Source organism: Haemaphysalis longicornis, unplaced genomic scaffold, assembly GCF_048455015.1.
Source record: "Haemaphysalis longicornis isolate Haplotype H1 unplaced genomic scaffold, Haemaphysalis longicornis Haplotype H1 scaffold_1, whole genome shotgun sequence".
Classification (NCBI taxonomy): Eukaryota; Metazoa; Arthropoda; class Arachnida; order Ixodida; family Ixodidae; genus Haemaphysalis; species Haemaphysalis longicornis.
Window position 1 is genome coordinate 302346674 of NW_027526203.1, and position 22071 is coordinate 302368744.

The 22071-nt window shown below is 45.1% G+C and overlaps 1 protein-coding gene across 3 annotated transcripts; it reads right to left on the bottom strand.

Moving 5' to 3' along the window:
* Window positions 1-4132: 4132 nt before the first annotated feature.
* LOC144149497 (vesicle-associated membrane protein 7-like) lies at window positions 4133-21259 on the bottom strand. Of its 3 annotated transcripts, none has more exons than XM_077681098.1 (6): window positions 21110-21259; window positions 18822-18985; window positions 13143-13239; window positions 9501-9602; window positions 5847-6005; window positions 4133-5394 (listed from the first exon to the last, which is right to left on the bottom strand). In XM_077681098.1, the coding sequence occupies exons 1-6, from the start codon at window positions 21203-21205 to the stop codon at window positions 5251-5253; spliced, it is 762 nt and encodes a 253-aa protein (XP_077537224.1). In that variant the 5' UTR covers window positions 21206-21259; the 3' UTR covers window positions 4133-5250. The 3 variants fall into 3 exon arrangements, with proteins under 3 accessions (XP_077537224.1, XP_077537214.1, XP_077537234.1); XM_077681088.1 differs by having other exon boundaries at window positions 18822-18991; window positions 21110-21240; XM_077681108.1 differs by lacking the exon at window positions 21110-21259 and adding an exon at window positions 20676-20933.
* Window positions 21260-22071: the final 812 nt, after the last annotated feature.

Consider the following 22071-nt stretch of genomic DNA (forward strand, 5'->3'; position numbering starts at 1 on the left):
ATGGAGGTGCTATTCAATGCCATTAATTGCCACCCAGAATGGTTGCACCTCAGTGCTACAAATGACAAATAAAAAGGACAAGTTTTCTTTAAAAATCTCCTTTCCCAGTGTGGAAATATTGCATGAAACTCTGCTCTAGAACAAAGAAAACAAGTGCACTGAAAATCTCAAAACAATAAAGCCATTCTGGTGAACACTAGCAAAAAGCTTTGAGGCAGTGCTGCCTGATATCCTGAAAAGTTTTCACGCTCACAATGCAATCAGGTTTCCAGCGCTCCTGGACTGAGCTACTTTACTGCCTTTACTGAAACTGAATAATCTCGTTTTGAATCTGTATATCTGTATGTGGGACTTATTCCCACATTTGACACTGCTTTCTCCATTGCCTTGTCCTGTCATTCACGTTGCTCATCTTTCGCCACTGTGCCCCACCACAGCTATGCCCAACCACGTCTTGAGAACGAATGGTGCTGACCCTTCAGGGTGAAATAAAAACAAGCTCAGATAAGCGAGACTCTTAATGTAATAACAGAGTGCATTTAGCTCCTGCTAGGCATTATTGGAAGATTTAATTTTGATGGGTGTGATGCTGAGCAGAATCGGTGTACTCGTCCATCTCCCCCACCACTCTTGATGAACCCAGAAATTTGGGGGAGGAGGGTAGCGGGAGGTTTTAATTTAAGTTTCTCGTTATCCAAGACTGTTTATTAAAGGGACACCGAAGTGATTTGCAGATGTTCCGGGATCACTAGTGCAAATTGTAGTCTGAATTCTCTAGGCCATGTTTCGACCCCTCGCGCTGCATTTACGAGACTTTATTCAGTAGAAAAACCAATCCGAAAATGCTGTCCTCCTCGCTGCATCCTCCTTGCCCATTTCCCATGACATTTCGTACGACGTCAAAACGAGATGGCTTGGCTTGACTGTGCTACTGCACGGTTCGCCAACCATCCGACAGTCGGCCGAGTGTTTAGTAGGCCAACCGTCGGTAGGTCGTCGCAATTCGTTCACTCAGTTTAAACTAAGCCACGACACGTTTGCGCGTAGAAGAATGTGCCTTTAGTTAGTTTGTAGACTGTATCAAGCTGCAAGCACACATGTGATGCTTCGCTTACTGAGCAGAAAAATCTAAGGCCAATGGAAGGCAGGAGAAGGGTCAGAGAAGTTAACATAGGCACTAAGCCATTAAAATCAACCCGAATTTTTATCGTACAACGTAAAACCAAATTTGTGGGGAGTACTTTTAGCGTTGTGTGAACTAGTACATCAGTCAGCAGCACGACCACACATCTGTGAACACTTTTCTCAGAAGCCTAAGGGATGCAGTCGCTAAAGATGCGATATTTGTGGAAATTTGGGGTACGCTTAAAGCACGAGCACTATTCAAGAAACAGTCATCTATAAGCTACTTGGAATGCTAAAACTAAATAAAAATGTAAACAGGCAATACATAATATATACATTATATTTCTTACCCTGCCAGCATTGGCTTATGGCCGAGTGGTTTGGTCGCAAGTTCGAGTCCCCGATTGCGTTTTTTTTTTTTTTAAGTAGATTTATTTGTTTTTGAGCAATGTTTTCTATGCTGAAGTCACTATTTTTGCGCTAACGTTCATTGCTCCACAAGCGAGTTCGCAGAAAGCGTGCAGACTGACAATGACGCGCTGGTGAGTTCTCGTTGGCGTGATGTTGCCATAAGCACTGACTGCTTGCGGGCACCGTCCCGAATCAGCCGACGTTTGGCCTGGTGCGAACACGCCTCTTACGATACAGGTATGAGCCAGGCAAGCTCCAAAGGTGGGGGATAAGCGCATCACATTTGAGCGTCTTCGTTGACGTGGAGGGCGTTCATCCACTGCGTATGCCTCGGCTAGTGACCGTTACGATTTCAAGCCTTGCTGATAGGCTTATCTGACGCATTTTGCAGCCGACAGCATGGCAGAAGCGCGGTATGCCGATTACCCAGATATCGAGCATGGCCAGCCAACGATAACGTCGGACGCTAAGCATGTTGTTTCACGGAACCAAAACTGGTTTGGTTTGAATTCTAACCTTGGACATCGTCCAATCACGTAGCACCTTGTATGAACATCACTACTTTAGTTGGTGCGGCCGCCGCAGACCGCATGTGGTAGTTTTCCTTCTTTCGGGCTTTATAAAATAAATACCGCCTTATCGACCGGATAAACGATGAAAAGTGTGTTTATTCGAGCCAGTCTACGCAGTGCAAGCAAAAACAGGAGCTTGACAAATTCATTTCAGTGTCCCTTTAAGAGCATTTGTGGAGCTCGAAAATGTTCAAAATAGCATACAAAAAGCATGGCTTATGTGAAGCCCCTTCAATATTACTGTGGGTGGCACCATTGCCTCCTGTATTTGTGGCACTAACCTTGTACAATTCCGAACAGTGGAGTCGTACAAAAGAGTTTATTCAAGGTCATTTTTTTTAAACGTAAAGAGACTAACAATCAGCGTGCACGTGAGCAGAACAGTGGCAAGTTAGTTGGAACAAGTTAACACAAGTGATGCCCTGCTCCCTTGAAAATGCCGCGATAGGACCTTGAAAGTCCTTAATATCCTTGAACTGTATTTTGTCTGAATCTTGTACGAACCCTGCACCATACGAACTTGCCCATCTGTTATTGCTTCTGGGTTTTGTAAGTAGTTCTACCCTACCCTGCCCTCTCAAACTGAACATGCTTGACTGCCAAACAGCCATTTTCCCCCTAAAAAAAAAAAGGCATCCCATACAGCGTACTGCAACACTAGATGAGTGCACTTGGGGTCAACTTTTTATGGATTGTGAAAGCCAACAAGTTTAAACAAGTTTAGTCTTACGTCTGATAATACTAATTGCGTTATTCACACAGTTCATGACTGATATGGCATGTTTTGGAGGTGACAAATCAAATGCATGTATTAATTTAGACAGTAATTGAAACAACTGTCCCTCTCCGTTTCTGAACTTCAAGTACTTCATAAATCTTCAAAGTTTCCAAATAGTGCCACTCAACACAAAGCCAAATTTATGATCTCATTATTAACACAGGAGCTGTTATAGGTCGAGCCTTTTGATAACTGCTGAAGGTCTTGTGACATGCAGGAGTAGGAGGAGGTTCCCAGATTCACCGATAGAGGGCGCAGTGGTCTTGCACGGGCCGCATGGGCAGGTTCCTCTCCCTCCTGCGAGGGGAGGGAGCCTTCCGTCGCTGACATCCAGTTGTTTATTCCTTTGCACGAACTGTAGAATTTGCGCGGCGATGGTGCTGCCGTTCTCGGGTGAGCAGCGCCCGTCGATGTTCGAGCCAACACGAGAGAACCACAGCTCCATTGTTTCAGCATATTTCACACTGGGTGGAACTGCGTTTAGTTTTTTGCTTCGATAGCTACCGATATAGGACAACTTGAATACAAATGCGCGTCGTGAGTCGTGAATGTGTTGCAGGTGTCATTGCTACCCAATACGCTTGCCCGCATTAGAATTTGTGACATCGCGAATGGTGAAACAGGGTCGGTGGAGCTTGTGCAACCATTAAACACCGAGGTAGGGAAATGCGTAAAACAAATGTATGCTGTACTGCTTCCCGAGCACATTTTTCCAAGGACGCAAATCTCAGCTAGCAAACATTATAAAATAGGATGCCTCAGCCCAGCTTTGTTCCAGTTTCAATTTCGTTGAAAAAAGTTTTGCCTCGTGTACAAGCATAGTCAAAAGATGCATGCATGCGAGTGAATGCGACAGCCTACCGTACTTACCACTAGTGCATATACAGGGTGTGCCAGCTATCATGCACCAAGATTTTAAAAAACGAGCACTGGCGTTACTCGAAGAAAACCTAGTGCATAATGTTTCCAGTACAGTGGAGTAGCGGCCAGTAATTTTTTCGTTGCACTGATCCTAGAAACCACAAAGCATTTCAACCAGTTCACTTCAGTTGACCAGCTGAAATACACTTTAGTATATCATCTCATGATTAATTTATTAGACATTATTGTGACGCGAACTGTGCACCGTTAGTGAAGTTTTCAGAGTTTCATGTTCATGAAAGCCCAAAACGTGAAGGTGAGGTGAAGAAAAAGCAGTTTTAGAACACTAGCATCCTCCACACATTAAAGTCAGCACACACCTACATCACTCAAATATTACAAATATTTATTGTTAACCAGTATATATTATATATATACATACATACATATCTTCAGCAAAATATGAATACTATAAACACAAAAGAACTCCTTGTAGAGCTAGAGTACTATACCACAGACAACCACATTTTAATGCAGCAATAAACTTTGTTGTCTGACATAATCTTAACAGTAGAAAGGTTCGTAACTCCAGCACTTAAACAAAACGGACTAGAATTAACCTGCCAGAAAATCACATGACAACATCTTTACAAAAGTACCAAACAAAAAAACACCGGCACATGCCTATAACATAACAAAAAAGGTTGATTAAGTCATAACAAAATATGAATTAAGTAAAAAAAAGCTTTCAACCATAACAAGTTACATAGTGTGATATATATAAACATTGGAAAGAATAAATTGGACCCATGACTATATAAGGGCAGCAAGCACATGGCTCTGTGTTCACAGTCGTAAACTTTGCACCAAACCAGCACTGAGGTGAAGGCCTTTTCTCTGTTCTGAACATTCACACCAAGATGAACCCAAATGGGTGCTTCCTACATTGCTGCAATGACATTCGCAGTGCAGCATAACTTGTCACAGCACACACATAGGTATGCAGTGAGAACGAGAAAAACAATTGTTGAGCAGTTTCTAACAATGCCAGCTACAATGCACCTGTGTAAAAAAAAAGCACAGAAAAATGTCAACAAAAGGTGACAACAAGGGCACTTCATGAAAAACGCTGCGTAAAAGCATACAGAAGCGTCAAAGCAAGGTGATAACAAGTGCACTTTGTGAGAAAAACACTGCACAGCAGTGATTCAGGACACTTTCAGATATGTTTCCCCTTCCTGAGCAAACAAAATATTGCATTCAAACTGCTTAGGCTTTTAACCTGATGAACTGGAGTACATAATGTGCTTGCATGATGATTACTGATGACTCACACTGACTGAAAAAAAAAAAAAAAAAACATTACTCCATAGCTAGTAATCTCTGCATTCAGCCAAGAGCTCCAAATATCAAAACTATTCTGTATTTCAAGGTTGTGCAGACGGCGACCTCCAAAATATTGTGTTTCAGGGTGTGGAGCCTCAAACACAGCAGCACATTCATTCACGTCTTAATCACACCTGTGGCAAACAGAACTATCAGGGTAACGACGCCAATGAGGATAACAACAAGGACTACAATCATGCGTGCGTTCCGAAGGCACATGTGACGGTTCACCTTTTTAGCAGAGGCCCGGAACACTGTACCCTGCAATGTAGAGGTCGCAGTCATCAGTTGTCCTATCCACAATACAATACAAACACAATGTGATCACCCATGCAGTTCAGCTTACAAGTGCACATCGTACGGTTGTCCAGCACAGGGAATTAGAAGAGCATACATAGCATTTTGAAGCGGATACACGGAAAAGAATTTGCACACGTCAGACTCAATTTCTTGACGAACTGTTGGTGCTTTCTTAAACATAGAAAGTGAAACTATGGGCTTAAGATGTGAAACCAACACCAGATCCATACGGCAAGGCAACGCAGGCTGCTCTGGTTTGAGATTCATGCAAAAGCCCAAAAGATAACCACATGGTTGCGAATTCGCATAAAAATGTAAACAGCTAAACAAAGGTGTGCACCTGACAGATAAAAACACTGGAAATTGTGCAAACAGTTCCCATACGCCCTTATGTGAAAATAAAGCCAACTGACCGCTTGCTCCAGGTCTTGGGCCTTTTCGAGGAGGCTGTCAAGCCGGTCACCCCGTTCAACGACGCGCTCGATGTTTTGGGTCATGATGCCACGCACATCCTCTACTTGCCGGTGAAGCTGAGAGATCTGGTCCCCCGTCCGGCCGCTGTTGCAGTTCGACTGAAAAAATGCATGTGCCGCCATTACGCTCACTCGCCTGCCTCCGGCCTGGGCCGACGGCATCACCAGTGCACTGACCGTGCCATACTAGACCCAGTTCCACAGGGAGGCCAAACAGAATTTTCTAACCCAGTCGCAGTAAATTCAGAGAATAGAGCTCAATGCTAATTGTTCCCTGGTAAAGAAAAAGAAAACTAGTTCTGCCAAGCACTGCCCAGAGAATACGTACACAGTTTTATGCTGAGATACGAATTTTAATTCGCCTAAAGTGCACAGTTGTGGCAGTACACGTCAAATGCTGACAATGTGGGATGGGTTTGCAGTAAGAGTGTGGCTGTGACCACGAAAGGGTAAAGTGCAATAAGATGTATGCAGCAAGCTGCGACTTTCAATGGTAACTGCTGGTACAAAGCAACTGCTTGGTAACTTTTGTGGATTAATCATTCGAGACCAGCCACCCATAACGTAATAAACACCTGCAGGCTACTGACTTGAACCGTCTACACTGCAGCAAGAAAACATGCTTGACGTGTTTTAAGAGCTATTTACCAATTGTTTAAGAGCTATCTACCAGCTATCTACCACACAATGTTTTAGGTGATGGGCTCAGACTGTTTCCACTAAAATACTACAATTCCACCTTGCAATAGGAATTCTTTTTAATAGGTGATAGGATTAGCAATTCTTTTCTGCTTTCTTTACCTTCGGTGGCTCACGGCCCCGCAGTGACTAAAAGTAGCGTACAACATAATGAACACTTATTTTCCACACCAATCCTTTGTTTTTCTAAAAATGCCAGTTTCAGTGTCAGGGTGGCTGTTTTGCACAACATTATGGTAACTAATGACTCTTGACAACAGCTAAAAACATAGCTGCTGGATACGACGCAGTAGTTGTTTCTTAAAACCAACGTAACGAGCAATGTAAGCCCAGGTGAAAATACACGGTTATCTTGTCCAGGAAAACATCAGGGGCCAAGCACCTGGCAAAACGGCAATGCTAGACGCAAGCCAAGTCTCAAGTCACAGATCCTGCTAATGCTGTAAGACTACTCACAACACACTTGGTCCCACAGCTACTTGTCCCACTTCTGATTCACTGGAAGCAGGTCTTAAAGGATAACTGCACCAAAATCACCTGAGCCAAAGTTGTTCTTAACCTGCAGTAAGCACTACAAAACCAACTGAGGCGTTACAGGTAGCCCCGGAAAATGCATCATCAATCAATTGGGAGCATTTACAGGGGACTCGCCTGCTCACATTCCCGTGGGACTTGCTAATTCATGACAGAAAAATTCATAGTGCATGCGGGCGAGGACAAGAACAGAGAACAGAGACACCACGGAGCGCTACTTTCAACTAGTTTTTATTAAAAGGACACATCAATATATATCCACACACTTTTCGCCCTCTCACCACCACTGCCCACGTGTTGCAGCCATGCGAAGAAATACTGACTCCTTATCTGTTAAACCTAACGACGGCAAGCTCACTCACGTCAACCCCGCTCTCACAATCAATTCTGCCTCCATAATCTCTCATACCGACTGCTCTTTATGCTTCGCTCGGACAATGCGTGACTCGAAACAGTGGCACGCAGCCGCAGTCGTGGCAGTGGACAGACAAATGACCATCCCGGTGGTTGCCAACGTTCCGGAACGTCTGTGCTCTCTCAAGTGGTCGTTAAGCCATCGGCCAGTCTGCCCGATATATTGCTTTACGCACGAGAGCGGAACTTCATACAAGCGGTGTCGGCGTGTGTGAGCGTGCCGTCGTTAAGTTTAACAGATAAGGAGTCGGCATTTCTTTGCATGGCTGCAACACGTGGGCAATGGCGGTGAGAGGGCGAAAAGTGTGGATATATATTGATGTGTCTTTCCAATAAGAAGTAGTTGAAAGTAGCGCTCCGTGGTGTCTCTGTTCTCTGTTCCTGTCCTCGCCCGCATGAGCTATGAATTTTTCTGCAATGCAACACCAACTCGCCCAGGAATCCGTACTCGTAATTCACGACCCACGGGCTTGTGTACTGAAATGTCAAATAAATTCATAGAAATGTTCTTAACAGTCTATAGTATTGCTTCTTTTAAAAATATATCACTTCTTTGCTGAGATAAAAAATAAACAAGAAACACATTTTGGTTTATCGTTTCACTAGATGGAGCTAGCCATATAGCAAGCAAAAGTTTCTTTTATTTCTGTACAGAAGTGACACGCCTCTAAAATAAGCAAACTAGGCCATTGTGAACATTGATATGTATTTGTAAAGCTTTTCGTATTGGCGCACTATGGTTTTTATCCCTTTGAGGGTCGAATTTTTTTTTTTAACTTTCCGAGATGGTCAAATTACTTTACGGTGATAAATTACGGTGATACAAAAGCTAAGAGCAACATTAATATAGATCGAAATCAACTTCCGCCGCCCCTGCAAGGGAATGCCGATGAAGATAAAAATCAAGTTTCCCGCGCCTCCGTTGCGACCACAAGGTGAAACTGAAACCACGACAAAGACCACGTGACGCGCTGAAGCTAGAGAGTTCTGTTTATCTTCCCAAGAAGGTAGCAGAATCAAATTTCAAATGCTTCTTGCAAGTCCTAGGAGGTGACAGCACCTCCCAGTGAGCATGCATCGTCACTATGGCACTAAGTTTCAAACAGAAGGTTCCCTGTACGGTAAAGACCTTGCGGGACGGAAAATCGCTGCCGTACATATATGGCAAGAACTCTCAAAGGGTTAAGCCTGTGGGTCATGAAGTCGCAAGTCCCACAGGAATGTTAACAGGTGAGTCCCCCTTAAAACAGCCCCGTAACACACATTGCTGCACCTGCCGGAGGGTCGTGGAAACAGCCATGAAGAAAAAGTTCCATCCTAGCCGGCTGGCCGCTTGCTGGCCGATGTCATTTTTGCCTGGCCGTAATGGTTGCGCTTTTCTCAATATCTGTTTAAAAATCGCCAATTTTTGCTGGTCGCCTGCAACGTGCATGTGTATGTGCGTATTTCAGCTGTCATATTTTGTACCCCACAGCCTGTCTTTTTAAAAAAAACTATTTAGAGATATGATTTTCAAACGGTCCAAACTTTCACTGCAGTTGACCTTTAACCGCATTTTGGTTCCTGAAACAAGCAGTAGTTTTAGAGTGCACTCTAGGTACTGCTTAGTTAATTTATAGCACAGCTAAATCAGAACCCAGCTTCTCAATGGAAAAGCTCACAGCAGAGAAAAAATAACACTGATACCATCTCGCAGCAAAGCAATTGGAATTTAGCTAGATTTCTGCAATGAAAATGCAAACTTCACTGACTGACAACAGGGTCATGTAAACGCATGGTCACAAAATCATTTTCAAGGAAGAAGTGCAAATATTAGTGGCTTAACTATCAGTCCAAATACTTCCTAGGTCTTGGCACATGAATGGCAAGGAGTTAGTTTAGATCCTCCTGTTGGGCTAATGGGGCACAACTTCTATACGCACAATCAAATGTGAACTGGGAGATTACCATAATTCGGGCCATGATGCTTCCAAAGTCCCTGTCAAGCTCGTGCTGTTGTGCTGCCCACGCTCGTGAGGACAGGCTGCCTTCCGAGAAACGCTGCTTTATCTGCGTCATTCAAAAATAGCACAAGCACAGGGGCAGATACTCAGGACATGCTCGCTCTCAAGGTAGAGAAACATAAAAACAAAACTGACACTACTAGCCCGCTGAAAACATTTTAAATGCCTCAACAAATAAGGCCAGTTAATTCTAAACGGACACACAACTGAAATTTGCTAGGCACACACTCTGTGGCACAAAAGAAGGCCTACACCTTGTATACCCACGAACCTGCAGGTTTGCTTCGAGGAAACTGTATCAAATCATCACTGAATATTGTGAAAATTCAAAGGTGGCAATATTTTGTGTTGAAAGACTGCAACTACTGGGTAAGGCACGTCAACTGGCCACTTAATACCCATTTCAATCTGTTGAAAACCAAACAATGAAAAGACTGCTGTGCTTTGCCACCTTGGTTCTGCATGCTGCAAGTTGTGCACATGTTCCACCAGTGCCGGCACCACAAATACGGTCAATCTGTATTAAGATTGTTTACTACTGTGCTGCTTTCTTGCCTTCTGTCCATAGGTGGGGGAGGGGGTGAGATGGCTTTAAAACAGGGTTCCGCTGCTGCCACTGAACCAAACGGGTGTGTTTCTATGCCCTCCGAGTGTTGGCAGGAGCTTTGGGCAAGCAACCACCTTCCCTTAAAGGAGCCATGAAGAGAAAACACAAGTTTGGTTCATTCAAAAGATTGCCTCGTTAGAATCATACTGACACCACTTTTAACGTAAACTTCGCTCAAATAAGCTACATAATTAGGAAAAACGGGAATGGTCATGCGACCCACCAGCTCATTTCCCGCAACAGAACCTATGTCGTCACATGAGCTAAGCTCTGCGATTGGCGGAGGCTGGCAGAAGCAGACGCAAATTAGGTAGAACTTACAAACGAGACGAACGAGCGATTTGCGCTTAAATTTAGGGCACATTCTTTACAAAGCAATAAGAATGATGGGACAAACAGTGGAAGTTACGAAAGCACATGTAAACATAGAAGTACTGATGCGTTCTGCTGTTCGTACTGCGCACAGCATGCTTGGTGTTTTGTTGCACAGCACTACGGGGCTTGGGGTTGCCATCTAGGTTACGGAACGTAAAGAAACGCGGGAACAAACCAACACCGCTGTACAGGGTGGAGACAACCTTTGAACGGTCCCGTGCCGCCGCAATTGGGCCAACGGGCTCAACGCGTTATTCTTTTCGTTTCCCACGAGACCTAGCAACGCGAAACAGACAATATGATTCAAACTTCTTCAGTAAACCCCGTTGCGGCGATAATTTTAGCGCGGTTTTGACACAATGACTTGCTTCGGCGGCGAGCGAGCAACCGAAAATGGCGGCGCCAGCGTATACGTGTCTCTACCCTGTACGGCGGATGCGTGAATGAAGGTACTCTAGGCTGCAGAGCGGTCGGTTCCAGTGATGTCACTTGGGACCACGAAAACGCACGATTGAGCGGGAAAATCAAAATTTTAACATAAATTGTTTCATTTCTCAGTGAATAAAGCATCGTTTGTATCCGGACAAGCGCTGGGGGCACTATAAAACACGAAATCTTTCGAATAAAACCAACTTGCATTTTCTCTTCATGGCTCCTTTAACACTCCATCCCCCCTTTCAGTAAGTGCCATGCCGCGTTCGGCTGTCGAGCCTCCGCTTCATCTCACTTGCCTGCATGCAGGGGATCTGGTGCGAGCTTCACTGCACCTTGAACAAGGCCTCTTTGCTTCACTGCACCCGTTCAGTTTCTGCTCCACGACACAGCAGGTGGGTGCCAGCTCAGGTTTGTGCAGCTGCGGTTGCCCCAAGCCTACCTTTTAACCCCCTTTACTTTCTTCCAACCTATCCCTTCCAATCCCACCTACGTCCACCTCTCCATCACACGGCGTTGCACGAGCACTAAAAGCACCTGCCCCAGAATTTCTTTAATGTGTGAAGTATTTCATAGAGGAGGCAGTGTCTGAATTGCCTCACTCCCCTAATTGAAAAACGAATGTCCTGGCACATGCCATTTGCGCACAGTCACCATCAAAGCAGTCCGCCTCATGAAACATGGTCTACACCTCAAACGCGATTTCATGGCAAGAAAAATTTGGGTAGCAGAAGGGAGTGACATGCCTCAACACGTGGCTGAGGGCGCCACGCCCTTGTGCTCACTACCATGTTAACTAGTTTACCAAACAGGTGGTAAGGCCCATCGGTGTAGCCAGGGCCAGTGTTTCGGTGCCAACACCCCCCAAAATTTTATGTAGCGCACTGCCCCTCCTTTCGGCCTTTTTTCCGTCCATGCTTTTTACACACTTCACATATAAACTCAAATGTAAAAATGATAAGATAAAACCGAAAATAAGATATTGTTTGGGCGCAGACTTCTTTTTAAAATATTTTCATGGGCAAGGTAAACCCCCCCCCCCCCCCCCCCCCCCCCCCTTCCTGAGAAATACTTCTGGCTACAACCACTGGCAAGGTCTAATTTCACCGACAGTTTGGTGGGCAGTGACGTGCATTAGGCTTTCACAGCGTTCTAGCATTGGTCGGGCAAAGGTCACCTGCCACGGGTTCAGCACAGTGAGGAGGGATGGCGCGGCATAGGCTGACAGTGTACAAATGCTTGATGAATTTCCTGTTCTTGAGAATAAAGAGTAGTCAGATTTGAATAAAATGACGTGTGTGCCTTTGATCAACCATAAGTATAAGCTAGGGATAAGTAAAGTGTTACAAGGAGCAAACGTCTCGCGCGTGCAGCACAATGCAATTTGCTCTAGATTTTCTTTCTTTTCCTTAAGCCACTGTTGAAACGAAAGTGCGGGGGGATTGCATCACTCTTCTTCCCTGTTACGTCCACTTGTGATAAGCGGCAAAGTAGGCAATTTGTGCTTAAAACCAATGCCTCCCTTGGCACGAAGTTTCAGTTGGAACATTGTTTTTCTGTATTTTGCTACTTAAAAATAAAGACTTCGAAATGCAATTTTTGCATTTCGTATGGCACTTCTTCCACTTCTTCTTCCACTTGTTTATCCATGCAGCGCATGTGCCAAGAAGTGTTCAGTTTGTCTAGCCCGCAGGATTCTGTGTTTGCCTCGGTGTCTTTTTACTGCAAAGGAAGACGTGTGCGTGTGTGTATACCTAGCCACACCTTTCATGCAGAAGCAACAGCGTCCGCGGGTGGCGGGCTGCATGCAATATGGAGTTCTCCAATGGCTCAGTTTACACAGCTTCCTCGTTTTCCTTTCCTGCCAGGTGATGAAAAACAGCACAAACTATAGTTGCACACACCAGCTGAGAGGGGATATTTTTTATACTTGCAAGAAATGCATCGCCACGACCGTGAGTGGTCGGGTTATTTTACTCTTAAGTTTCAGCAGTTCACTAGAGGCCACTAGAGGCTTTGCTTTCGAATGTTTTGAACACTCGCGCTGAACTGGCTATAATTTAAACAGAGCATGTCGCACACCGAATATGTCACTTAATTCTTTATTCAGACATACCAGTTACGAGACCTTTACACAATTTTGCAGTACATGCCAGTAATAATGCATCTTACCAGAAAGAGGCAGGTGAATGACTGGTGCATGCTGGCCTCAGGCAGTGTGGCGCAAATGTAGACAAGCCCTTGCTCCACCAAAAGGTGGAACACATACCTACGGGCAGCAGAATAAATTGCACAGCCATTAATTAAGTAACACGGTTGCTTGTAGTGAACAGCACCTTCATTTGACTATGCACAGCAAATGTATTTGAAACAGCCCTTTCATTTCATTGCAAGGAACACTATGAAGGTGGGATTAAGCCAGATATTGATTGCACTGTTTTTGTACCCGCAAGATTCTTTGTTTTTTTTTTTGTTTTCTTTTCTTTTCAAACCTCCAGTAAAAAACTTCATCAGGCCTTTGAACCTCGATCGATGTTCTCACATTTCTAGGCTTGCTGTTGGAATAAGCAGCATTCAAAATAATGGACAGAAACACTGCTGCACGCAATAAATGAAATGAAATAAATGAAATGCAGTGAATTTACTGCTCAATTTTTGGGCAGATAGGGACCACGTTATTCTTCCTTGACCATGATTAATTAATGCTTTGCTCCATCTTGAATGTCAGCTCACGTTAAAGGACTACTTCCTCAACTGTTTAAGGGTAGCGGAAGAATTTTTCGAACAATGATTTTTTAAGACTAAAAGACTGCCTATTCCACAGCTCTTCATAGACCAACAAGTAAAGCTGGGATTGTATAAAGCTGGTTATATATAAAAGAGCACACAAAAAACCAAGCCAACTGACCATGAATTAGGCTGACCGAATAGGCTGCCACCTTAGCGGAGGTGTACAAAATACTTGCGCAGTCAGTCAGTGTGATGATCAGAGGTCCACATCTTTGCACAGTTGATGGGATAATAAATAACCTTGTGACTTCACCAGGATTCAGCAGAATACCAATAATGTTATAATTAAACAAATCTCGACCAAGCAAAACCTGAACAAAAATGTCTTGTTTGTTATAGACAAGACAGGCAGTCCTCTGAAATGCTTGGGGAAACAATTTGCTATTGCTTTTTGCTCTGGATATAAGACAATTTACATGACTCTTTATTCAGCGCTCAATTGCAGCGACACCTCTCCTTATTGTGCAAAATTAAAATGAGGGTGCAATATTGAATTACCTGCATATAACAAGTCCCACAGATGATCACATTAGCATGTTTACATGAGTGACAATTTCCACAACAAGACTTCCACCACTTACTGCTGTGGGAAGGTTTTCGAAACAATTAATGAATACGATGGCTTGTAGCATTTCAGTCAACATGTGCTAAGACAACCTCACAATCGCAGTACACCATGCACCTATATCTTGAGACACACTGCCTTTGCGAGCGCAACTTGATTCCAGGCCCGCAATATCAGAGGCAGTAAATTCAAATAATGCAAAGTTCTGAATTAATGAAGTGTGAATCGATTTGCTTTTACGGCATAATTTGTAGCCTTTGTGGTGTATCAGAATAAGGACATAATTGATGAGCTTTTACGGCATAATTTGTGGTTTTTGTGGTGCATCAGAATAAGGACATAATTTTAGGATTACTGGCCGTACAAACAATCAAATGTGACCACACCTTTCGAAAATAAGATCGGAAGAGCAAATCTGAATTTTCTTTTTTACAGTGCCATTTTCACCTGAGGAGAATCGTGGATGATGGATTAACAAGGGCAAGCTCGCTGGCAAGTCCAGAGGAGAACTGGACGGGGGATAGAAGAGGGCAGTATGCTTGGTTTGCCAACTAAGTAATTACCCTGTCCCATCTGTTCGCGAGTGTGGGCTGACAGATGGGGGAGAAGGGGCGTGTCGCTAAATTACAAACTCGCAAACTGCAGTCAACTTGTTTCCTGTCACAGCACTCTTTGAGGTCATGCTGTGACGATTCCGTTAGGAAAATGGTGTATAAATGTCTTGGTGGGTCTATTATCACATATGGTTTCACTGTTTATGGTTTTGCTTCACCTTACAAATTAAACATCATAAATCGAATATTGAAAATTGCTGTTAACCTTGTGTACAGTACGTGATATCATGATTACGATCTTCCATCAATTATGTATTGTTTTGACATGTTGTCTATGCACCAGCAGTGTATTTTTGATAAAATAACGAAACATTATTTTGCAGATTTATTCAAGATAGTAAACATTAAAGTAAAGCCGCTACGCCACATTGAATGATTCATTCTACCTCGCGTGTACACCAATTTTGGTAAAAGAAGTCGCCGCTTCTACATTCCATTTTATTTTAATAAGCTTCACTTTGACCCCAACATCCCTAACTTGACCACAGTGAAACGCTTGCTTCGACTATGGTTGAGCACAGACTCAAACTTTCCCCATTCCTCCACACCGTGTGTTGTTCAGTTTATAATTGTTATCGTGTTTGTACCCCAAGCTTGGCATTCCTGTATGTTAAGATTGTTTAATTTTTTTTTCCCTCTTTGTCGTGAAGCTTCCTAAAACGCACTGTTTTCTAGGATGTCTTTTATGTTCCCACATTCGTGTTCCTCCCTTCGAGCTTGTTTTTAATACATTAAAAATGTATAATTTGGTTATTCAATGCTAGATTTATATTTATTATGTTCAATCACAAACTGTGATTTGCTGGGCTGCACAGCCACGCGCACAAGCGACTCCCCTACGCTTATGCAGGCTGGATTATGTATTTGTATATATGTACAGTGAATAAATTATTATCATTATTGTTGTTGTTGTTAAAGCATTTCCCGCTACTCTTTAAAGGTGCAAAGGCCCAGTGGTTGTTATACCCAGTGTTTGGTTTGCCCTGGTCAGTCTGGTTGCTGTGGGCAGCACACACACCGACCCCACTGCTGCTACAGACAATTACACACTAGTTTCCCCCGCAGGCAGAATTTTTCGGGAATTGGCTAGTGGCTCCTATTAACAAGCCCTCCTGCTTTTGCAGTGTCTACCCTAGAGGACCCTGCAAGAAAACAAGGGCTTTTTAAGCACGCTGAAAGGAACCAGCACTAGACCAGTTTCGGAGAAATCTTCTAAACCAATGAAAGTAGCTGCACCACTCAACTCAAGTCAATATTTGTGCACCCCAACAATTTTGCATATCAATGCGTGCATCAACTTTATCATAAAATGCCATGTATGCCTGGCTCCAAGCGAAAAATTACGCCCACCTCCCCTCGCGGGAACCCTGGTGTGATGCAACGCATCTCATGGGGGGTTCCATTGGCGTTTTCCATCGTATTGATTACGCTTATAGCAGGGATTCTCACGCGAAGGGGAGGTGGGCGGACGACCGTCGACTGAGACCGCCGGAGCGCGGCATGCCGCTTTATACTCACAGCGCCTGAAGGAGAGGAGAGCGCGGAGAGAGAGAGCACTGCACATGCGCAGCGCCGCCCACCGGCGCCTAGCAACGGAGTGAGAGCGCGCTGCGCCAACCCACAGCTGTTTGGGAGAGAGTGTTCGCTATCGGAGAGAGGAGAGGAGCAGAGGCGCAGCTGTGCGGACAACGCCGGACAGACGCAGGAAGGACAGAGGGGCGAGCATGAGATGCGTTGCATCTAAAATTGCCCATTCATACCTTCACACCATGACCACCACCCTCCTGACCCAGCCTTCCCTAATCTGAGGAGCGCAAAATTAAGATCAAAACCCTGCTTCTCGCAAGAGGCAGCAACAAGTTGCCCCACTCATGCGAGGAGCAGAACTAGGAGCAACTTCGTGTCTCATGAGACGTTGTGGGTGGCCGCAAGAACAACATCCCTCCCTCTTCCTCCTCCCTGTGGAGGTCAGACGACGGTGGGTCATCCAGCAGAACAAGGAGTGGAGCCGCCCATAAAATTTGGGCAGTACTAGCGTGTCACCTGCCCCTCATGTTAGTGAAGAGCAGAATGGGGAAGCGAGTGTGCGCTTTTGCCTGCACGACCAATGGTTTTACTAATTCCTTCGAAATAGGGATTACTGTTGAATTCTTTTCCTCAACTTGAGCAAGGAAAAAGCCATCAAACTTTCGATAAACATCACTCAATAATGTGCCACAAGAAGGAGGAGAAAGTGTCCGCGCGCTCGGCAGTTGGAGGCTTAGGCCTGATACTGCAATTGCACTGCCACGTTGTAGCACATTTTACTTTTCCTTCGCAACTGTTCTTGCAAAAAAATTTAGCTTTGGAGTCGGCAATAGATGGAAGGCCAGACACATTAGTGAAAAAAGGTGTACCAATTCATCCTTCATGGGGAAAGGTCTCTTTCCTCCAGCATACCATATCTTCAGCGCCCCAGTTGCACCACTGTATGTAGTAGGCCCATGACAACTAAATTTGTTTACTGATAATGGCAAATGTAGTGCCAGGAAAGCATAGGTGCTTTTTTTTTTCTTTACTATACTACCCAATAAAGTCTTACAGAAACAATAAAAACAACACGAATGCTGCTGTTCCAAGTGCGAGGGGACATTATAAGCAAGAGAGTATGTAGCACATTAAGAAAAAAGAGTAATGAATTAAAGTTATTACGAGGAAACCACACATCTCTGCTTCATTCAAACGGGTTGGCAGCTCATACTCCCCTACGACCTTGCTCGAGAAGAAATAATGCTGCCATCACTGAGAAACTTCACTTGACGGGGCAGACTTCAATTTAGCTCCTTTCTTCACTATGACAGCATATTTAAGGGGGCTGCCAGTCGATATGCTGGCTCCGTGCCGAGAAATGTCCTGCAGAATTGGGCTACCACAGACTGAACCTTTACAACTTGCAGTGCGCTATGCTAATTTGTAGCAGATAAACAGTAATGCCCCCTTCTGGCGCCTTGCTGTGTAATGGGACAACCATGGGTTGAATCTTGCTCAAGACAATAAGACTTGCAGAGAATATTATTGGGCTAGAATTTGACAACTCCGAGATCTACTGAATTTTTAACAAAGTGGGTGGCCATAGTTGCTGCACAGCACAGTGTAAGCAGTGTGTTACAAGAATTGGAGATGGCAACATGTGCCTGGCTGCTGACAAGTCTGTATTGATTGTGTGCAAGTGTTTGTTTCACAGCTAGTATTTGTTTTGTTGGCGTTTTTCAAGTCAAGTGCCTCATCACAAGAAGAAAAAAGGAGCATTACTTGCAATACTGGTTGTGATTAGTCTGAACCTGCTAGCCACAAATTCTTTTTAATTTGCTTTTTTTTTTTTGAAATACAATCAGCCAATCCGTATATATACCATAACTGTGACATCATTGGCAAAGAGCAGGACAGCGCCAGGCACCACTCATCCTGCTCTCTTCCAATTATCCAGCCTAATTAAATGGAAAGGTGCCAAACTTGGCCCGCTTGCTATTCTGCAGTAGTAATGTTTCAAACGAAGCAACAGTTGTGCGCTGTCTTTACAGTCCCATTAAATTTTCTAATCACTGGATCACTGGGTTGAGGGTGTGTGCATACACTGCAAAATTCGGAGGCACTTTATTACTGACGCTTTCCCAGTAGCATGCATTGCACGTCTGGTTTGTAGTATGTAAGCAACGCAAAAGTTTTCCAACAAGTACACTAGACAAGCATCTTAGTTCATATCAGGCGCATGATGTCAGCCAGAATGCAGTACGCCAGGCAAGAGTATCGCTGCTGGCACTGCTAATTTTGATGGGTACCAGAATGGCCTATAGATGTTGCTCCTCACAAGCAAGGATCTTATATTGCACGCTGTGGACGTACCCACCACGGGACCGGGTAGTCTTGAATTCTGCGTTTGGAGGGATTTCTTTCAGCACGTCTGCCAGAAGGAACTCGAAGTCAGCAGATGACTCTTGGTGGCTCACGAGCACAGTTGTCTCTCGTGCTATCGCACAGAACTCGATGGGCTGAGCCATTTCCGTAAACTGCGACTAAATGGAAACACAAGCAACAAATGCTTCAGTTGCATACAACTTGTTATAAAATAAAGGCATCTGCTTGGCCAAGGTGGCCTTTTAGGGCACTGCACTTTGGTGCCCGGTACAGGAGTTTGGCGGCGGCGATGGCAGCAGTGAAGGCAAAGGCAATGCCGCATAACCGAGTGAGCTACGAGAGGCCCCAGGCAGAAAAAAAAAAAGGAGGAGCGTCTGGCGAAAGTGCAAGTGGGAGGGTGGCACGCACTGCTATGGAGTCTTCTCCCTAGCGCATCGCCACAGCTCAGTATGTCTCACTGCCTCCCCCTCACACTTTGCCGTGCATTGCCACCGGGGAGCGCTCTCCCCCTCACACTTTCGCCAGACGCTCCTTCTCCGTTTGTGGCTCATCCAAACCACGTAACAGTTGCACGGAAGGTTCGAACGCGACTTGCAACAACATGCTCAGCGGCGGCGAAGTGCTGTGAGATAACCGCAAAGTAGCGTGCCACCGTGCGTTCACTGATCACGTGATCACTTCCTCAGCCGTGACCAAGAAGACTGCAGTTTGTGCTGTGCACAAATTTTGCATTAAGGAGTACAGTAATCGTCAGTGCATTTTTAGTGATGGGGACGTCTAAATATTTTCCCTTGGAACCGGGGTGATGGCAACTGCCCCCTAGCTTGCGCAAGTTTTCTACATAAGCTTGTTAAAACTAAAGCCCTTATTTTCGCTCGGATTATGTGCTTAAAATCTGTTTGCAACAGGCATTGGTGATTACCACTGCACGCCAGTTAATGCTTCTACCTGTAAAACCCAGTGCTTTAGGACAGTGGATGTTACTTCCATTTTGGGATGAACAGTGACTTGAGCAATTCATTGTGATGGATGTGTCAAGACCTCTGCCACAGTGTACACGTTCCATCCTGTTTCGAGTACTTGCTCACATAGGTTCTTGTTCTCAGGCAGCCAGCTTGGGCCTCAAAAAGTGACGCACTACCTGTTGCATTACCACAAAAATGCATTACCACACTACCTGCATTACCACACTACCTGTCGCATTACCACCTCTACTGACGTTTACGTTTCTGCCCAACCAACCCACCATCTCTGCCAGCTCCCTACTCCACTATGGCGCGCCTCATCGCCTGCGTTGCGTCGGCGCGTTAAACCGTCACCACGGTTAAACCCTACAATCAATCAATCTGCCACCTCCCATTTGATGGCCTCTGACAGTCACCTTCAGTTTTACTTCTAACCGTATTTACATTATTTTAACCTAAAGCGTGAACGGCAATGCAGACATTGGCTAATGAAAGTAAACAGGCTCCGTGCCTCTTCAGCCCTCAAATGCAGTTAGCACCTTGCTACCTTCGTAATTCTTTTGAGCCCCTCTCGCCAAGCAGCGACAACTAGGCTTCCGACCTTCTTGGTAAAGTTTCACTTTTCAGAACTGCTGGAAAGTCGAAACCAGTGGCATCTGCCCCACTGGTAAATATATTTAAGCAACAAAGCAAATTGTCACTAATAAAACGGCTATCTCATGAAACTCTCCTCTGCTCACATTCTTAGTTAAATACGACTATTACTCTACACACTACACATTCGTAATGCTCATTGCACCACAAGGCTTCCACACAGCGCTCAGCGTTTAAGGGCATTGGCATATGACAAAAAAAAAAAAAACACATATGTATGTACCTTCAAGTGAGTTTCCCTCGCTTGTTAAAACAGCACGCGGTTTGGGTAAGACAACCACTTATCATGCAATCGTTTTCACAGTCTTCGGCAACACACGCCCACCCCACGCCAGATAAACATCGCTCATGGCACTAATCGCAGTGATGGCACTGACCACCGTCAACGGTATTTGACCACCGTTGCAATGAAATGTTGCGTATGTTTACATAGCTTCCTGAGGCCTGCCTTTGTGCAGTTTTCTAACTCGAAACGAAGTTTTCGACTGGCTGCAACGTTTGCAAGCATCCACTTGGAAGCGATTTGATAAATGAGTAAAATTTCACATCATTTTCTGAAAGTTGCTTTTCGAACTTCGGAGCTAAAATCATATAAATTAACATTATTAACCAAAATAGTTGTCCTGGAGAAAGAAGTTTTCCAATAACATGTATTACCGTAGAGGAAGCGCGAACACAGGGCAAGAAGAAGCACGTGAGGATTTGCTGACGATAATGTTGGTGATAGCTCAAGAAACTATGAAACTCCTCCATGCACTGAAGCCCCTTTGGCTAGCTTTGGCTAATTTTGCCGCTTTCTGCTTCGGCATGGCTTCGGCTACAGTTCAGTGTACTTTCGCGCCTTGGGAGACAAATGTGACGAATCCTCCCTGTTCAGCGACTATATTTATCGGTTTTCCATTGCGTAATTTTGCTTGGCGTCTGTGAACATGCCGTTTCGCAAAAAGGCCAAGGGTTTAAAAGTACGCGGGAAACACGACGACGTTAAATCGGTGAAATCACTTTCTGCGCAAAGCAACGAGGCAGGAGTCGTCATGGAGGAAGCATCCAGTCACAACAGCGGAAGCCGGCGCATTGGGCCCGTAAAGCGTTCAGCAACCGATTCCAAGCGTTCAAGTACACAGAGAAACTTGAATGCTGCTGCCGACTCGGCCTCTGCGCAACCTTCGGGTTACGGTTCTTCGCCTCTCGCGTCCCGTGACAGCGTCGGCTCTCCATCCAGAAGGAGCACTACACGGCAGACTACGCGCAAGGCAGAACTGGCCACCGACTTTCCGGGGCGAAAATCCGCTGGCGCACTTCCGCCCGGTGGTAAGGTTCGCCAAGAGCGGCCGTTGTCTAAGGCCACACGCAGCTCCAAAGTCGATGACAGCCAGCAGGCCACCTTGACTCCAGCAAGGGCGAGAGCTACACGAACTTCGCAGCCTGTTGCCAAGACTCGAGGCACTATTCGCCCGAGGTCGGCGGAGGAAGTGGAAGCACGAAGTGGAGCCGCTGGGTCGTCCCGCTCCAAGCCGGAAGACGCGCAGACCAAAGCTCGTGAGATTCCGAGCCCTGAAGGCCCGGCCTTAGTTGCCAAGCGGTCGCCCAAGCCAACTAGTGTACCGGGTGCCGCAGAG